General features: G+C 40.2%; 1 protein-coding gene across 1 annotated transcript in view; it reads right to left on the reverse strand.

The window, feature by feature from the left end:
• Window positions 1–2,325, reverse strand: part of LOC123513441 (carbohydrate sulfotransferase 1-like) — a 16,103-nt gene extending 13,778 nt beyond the window's left edge. The window contains exons 1-2 of the mRNA XM_045270599.1: window positions 2,270–2,325; window positions 758–962 (exon numbers count right to left, since the gene is read on the reverse strand). Coding sequence (XP_045126534.1) covers window positions 758–962; window positions 2,270–2,325 — 261 coding nt within the window. The remainder of the gene's footprint in view (window positions 1–757; window positions 963–2,269) is intronic.
• Between the last annotated feature and the right edge of the window lie 2,675 nt (window positions 2,326–5,000).

A 5,000-nucleotide genomic window follows, 5' to 3' on the forward strand; every position in this document is an offset into this window, starting at 1 on the left:
TGGTGGTGAACATTGAAATCCCTAAAATGGAGATCTCAGCAAAAGGAAAGTGAGATAAGATGTGCTCCACCTTGGAAGTCAAATAGTCAAAGAATTTTACATAGTCAGAGGAATTAGGTGAGAGGTATACAGCACAGATGAATTTAGTTAGAGAGTGACATTGAAGTCTTAGCCAGATGGTAGAAAATTCTGAAGATTCAAGATTGTGGGCACGAGAGCAAGTGGTGTCGTTACGCATGTATGCGCAACATCCAGCTTTGGATTGAAAACGAGGATAGAGCAAGTAGGAGGGAACAGAAAAGGGGCTGCTGTCAGTAGTCACAGACAACTGTGTTTCGGTTAGGAAGAGAAGATGAGGTTTAGTAGAGGAGAGGTGGTGTTCCACAGATTGAAAATTAGAACGAAGGCCACGAATGTTGCAGAAACTTATATTACCCCACACTAATTACATTATAAAAAAAAAATATAAAGCAGAAGAAAAAAAGTTTAATATGCAAGTTTTATTATATTTGGGTAGAAACTATTCCGATAATGTCAAGTTCCCTCCCCTCTCTCTCTCTCTCTCTCTCTCTGAAAGACAACCTACAGACATATCTCATTGACCCTATACCTGGCCAAGAAGTGAAGGAACTCGCCTTTTTCAAATTATGTCTCTAAAGTCAGTCAGTCAGTCTCTCTCTCTCTCTCTCTCTCTCTCTCTCTCTCTCTCTCTCTCTCTCTCTCTCTCTCTCTCTCTCTCTCTCTCTCTCTCTTTTACCTTCACTACAGGCTGTCCTCTCACTCTTTCATTGAGCGCTAAGTTTCCGTTGAGCCCCAGCGGAGATTTCCACGGAGGCGCCTCTCTTCCCTCTACCTTCTTTTCCTCCTCTTTTCCCTTGTTTTCCGTTTCTCTCACGTCCTTTTCTTCTTCTACTCCTTCCTCCTTTCCCGCATTTTTTCTTTCATCTTCTTTATTTCTTTCTTCTCCTTCTCCATTGCGTCCTTCTTCCTTTTCTTTTCCTTCTCTTCTTTCTTCTCTCTTTTCTCTATCTTTTCCTTCCTCTTCTTTCTTTTCATTGCTTTCTTCACTTCCTCCTCCTCCTCCTCCTCCTCCTCCTCCTCCTCCTCCTCCTCCTCCTCCCTTTTCTCCATCTCTTCTTCCTTCGTTTTTCTCATTTTCTTTTCCTCTTTCTTCATTTTCTTCACCTGCACTGTTGTAATTTTCACCTCTATTTTTATTTTCTATTTCTGGTTTATCAGTTATTTTACCCTGATTTGGTTTCAATTCATTCACGACCACCGCCTCTCCTTGTTGATTCTCATATTTCTCTTCTTCATCTTTGTCTTTTCCTTGTTTATTTTCAAGTTTTGTTTCTCTTGGGTTTTCAATACCTTTTGTTTCACTTTCTACTTCCTTAATCTCAATAATTTGATCTATTTCATGGCTATTTTCTTCATTTTCACTATTTCTGTTCGCCTCCTCGTTATTTGAATATATATTATCATCATCATCACCACCACCACCTTTCTCATTTTTGTCTTTATCATCAATGTGAACATCGTTATTCTCATTATGTCTTTCACCATCACCATCACCATCACCATCACCATCATTTTCCTGCTCACGAATTTTGCTTATTACTTTTTGTTTTTCATTTTTTGGTTTCTCGTCAATTTCTATTTCACTTTCACTTTTATTACCCGCGCCGCCCATCATTTCCCCATCATTCCCATCCATCATCTCTCTCGTCCCTTTCTTCCCATCCTCTGAAAATAAGGAATACATGTAAATTACCTTAGCAAGGAAGAAAAAGGTAATTAAAACATAAACTAAAGAAAATAAACAAAACTGCTGCTGCTACTACTACTACTACTACTACTACTACTATTATACTACTACTACTACTACTACTACTACTTTTATACTACTACTACTACTACTACTAATAATAATAATAATACAACTACAACAACAACAACTACTACTACTACTACTCTTTCTAACAGTTTTTTTCTTTTTTTTCTCTCACTGGAAAACACATAAAAATAAATAGATACATCGTGAATATGTCTACATGTCATATTTTTTTTATCTATATTTTTGCAGCTTAATAACTATTTCATGTATCACGGTTAATTTGTTAACTAATATGATAGTCAGTCAGTTCGTTGGCCAGATAGTTAATCCAACTCTTTTTTTTCTCTCTCTCTCTCACCTGGTGATTCATACACAGAAACTCGAATATCTTTGACGCACAAGGAAACCAAACCGCCCATGATAACCGCCCACATCACAAATTTCTTGAAGCTTCTCCGCCCTCCACATCCCCGGCATGACATGCCCATGCTGCACACCGCCCTGAAAACAAGGCATCGCAATGTTAAGACCGCAACAGACTAAAAAAAATAATAATGATAAAATAAATAAACAAATATATAAATAAATAAAAAAATACCGTAAATATGTGTGTGTGTGTGTGTGTGTGTGTGTGTGTGTGTGTGTGTGTGTGTGTGTGTGTAATACTATAATAGCTCATCGGTAATAAACTTGCACACGCGCACACACAGACAGACAGACAGACAGACAGACAGACAGACAGACAGACAGACACACACACACACACACACACACACACACACAGAACAGGTCCTCACAACAGGTATATAGAAGCGAAGTTTCCTCACAAAATCCACCACGAAACTCACAAAACCTGACAACGAAAACTTTCACCTGCTTCCTTCCTCCGCCTCTCGTCCTTCCCTGCCTTGGTGGAGGTGGAGGGGGAAGTGAAAGATGGCCAAAAGGGTAAGTGCCAGGTGTTCGTCACGTAAGAGGCACAGGTGTGGTGGGTTAATTACTGGTGGTGAGCACAAGATAATTTCTGGTCACCTGGCTTGTCAATGCACATGTTTCGAAGTATTAAGAAGTAAAAAAGTATCAAAGTTTTAAGTGTGATAAAATTATATTTAGTGGCACAGGTGAAATAAAACAATAAACATGCAATATGTTAATTAAGGTTAGAAAGGTATATTCAAATTCATCTAGCATTCAATCAGCGTCTTATGTTATACCTAGAAGGGATGATTTCAAAAGCATGAATACCACTTTTTTTTTTTTTATTTCTCTCTCTCTATTTCTTTAATTTATTGGACAGGGATGGATGGTGTTCATTTATCACCATACTTCAACCCTCCCATGACATTTTAAACTTGTCAGAGTACCTACACACACACACACACACACACACACACACACACACACACACGTGTCTAGTTCAGAATTGGTGCCCTTCGCTTGTCACTTTGCAGGGTGGCTTGGTGTCCTCTCAGGTGCAAATGTTTTCACTGGTGAGCGAGCACCTAGTGGCGTGTATGATGTGTGAAAGGGCCAGCCCTACACACAGATCACACTGTATGAGCAGGGAGGTCATCTACAAGAGAGATTACACCTAGGGATCACAACACACACACACACACACACACACACACACACACACACATCCCCTGTCACAATAGACCACAGACTCAACTCGTGTGTAACTTCAGCAGTATTTCACCTCCACATTGGCAAGTTTACTCATAAATTGCGTCACGAGCGGCCCACCTCCTGAACCAGCGTTGGGGGGGGGGGGGTGCGGGGAAAAAAGACAGACATTTACCATTCCACCTGTGAGATATTACCATCTCTCTCCGTCTATTTATTTGCCATTAGTGTGTGTGTGTGTGTGTGTGTGTGTGTGTGTGTGTGTGTGTGTGTGTGTGTGTGTGTGTGTGTGTGTGTGTAATTCACCTCGGTTGCCTGCTGGACACCCAGCCAGTCTTCCCCATTACGGAGCGAGCTCAGAGCTCATAGTCCGATCTTCGGGTAGGACTGAGACCACTTTAAAAAACAACACACACCGGGAAAGCGAGACCACAACCCCTCGAGTTACATCCCGTACCTACTTACTGCTAGGTGAACAGGGGCTACACATAAAGAGGCTTGCCCATTTGCCTCGCCGCTTACCGGGACTCGAACCCGGCCCTCTCGATTGTGAGTCGAGCGAGCTAACCACTAAACTACGCGGTGTGTGTGTGTGTGTGTGTGTGTGTGTGTGTGTGTGTGTGTGTGTGTGTGTGTGTGTGTGTGTGTGTGTGTGTGTGTGTGTGTGTGTGTGTTTCATTCAAATATCTATAATTTTCTTCATCTTTAAGTTATATAATTCATTATATCAATTACAATCTTGACATTCCGTCACAAGATATCTTTCTAGTACACCAAAGCTCACGACTAAATATATCTAGATTTAGGGCTACAATTTTTACATAAAAACATAAAACGAATAAAAAAACGCAAACTCGTTAAGTAATTACATTTCAAACTCTCAAACTACAGACACAACACATACCGTATATGATTTACCGTTTCACTTTATTGGAACATTAGGGGGGGAAAAAAAAGCGTAGGAAGTTATGTTAGAATTCTAGACTTGTGAAGTGCAAAAACGAACATATGAGAGTGGAGAATGTTTCAAGTTCAAAGAGTAACATATGATTCCAGAAGACAGGATTACCACCTCTCTTCACCTCATGCCACACAGATCATCACATTTTCCTTATACTTACGAAATATGCGGATAATTTTAGGTGTTAGTGATGGTCAGTGTCATCTTTTTGAATGGCGTGACTTAATTGAAATTCATGAAGTCAAAGTATGAACACCTGAATTCTAAACTTTCAGAAATTTTGGATTGGGGCAGAGAAGACTTAGTTGTGGTCAATTCCTCAAAACTCAATTCCTCCATCTATCAACTCGAAGTAGCGTTCAATCCCTCAAAACTCAATTCTTCCATCTATCAACTCGAAGTAGTGTTCAATCCCTCAAAACTCAATTCCTCCATCTATCAACTCGAAGTAGTGTCAATCCCTCAAAAACTTAATTCCTCCATCTATCCACTCGAAATAGTGTCAATCCCTCCAAAACTTAATTCCTCTATCTATCAACTCGACACAACCTTCCAGACAACTATCCCCTCTTCTAC

This window comes from Portunus trituberculatus, chromosome 36, assembly GCF_017591435.1.
Source record: "Portunus trituberculatus isolate SZX2019 chromosome 36, ASM1759143v1, whole genome shotgun sequence".
Lineage (NCBI taxonomy): Eukaryota > Metazoa > Arthropoda > Malacostraca > Decapoda > Portunidae > Portunus > Portunus trituberculatus.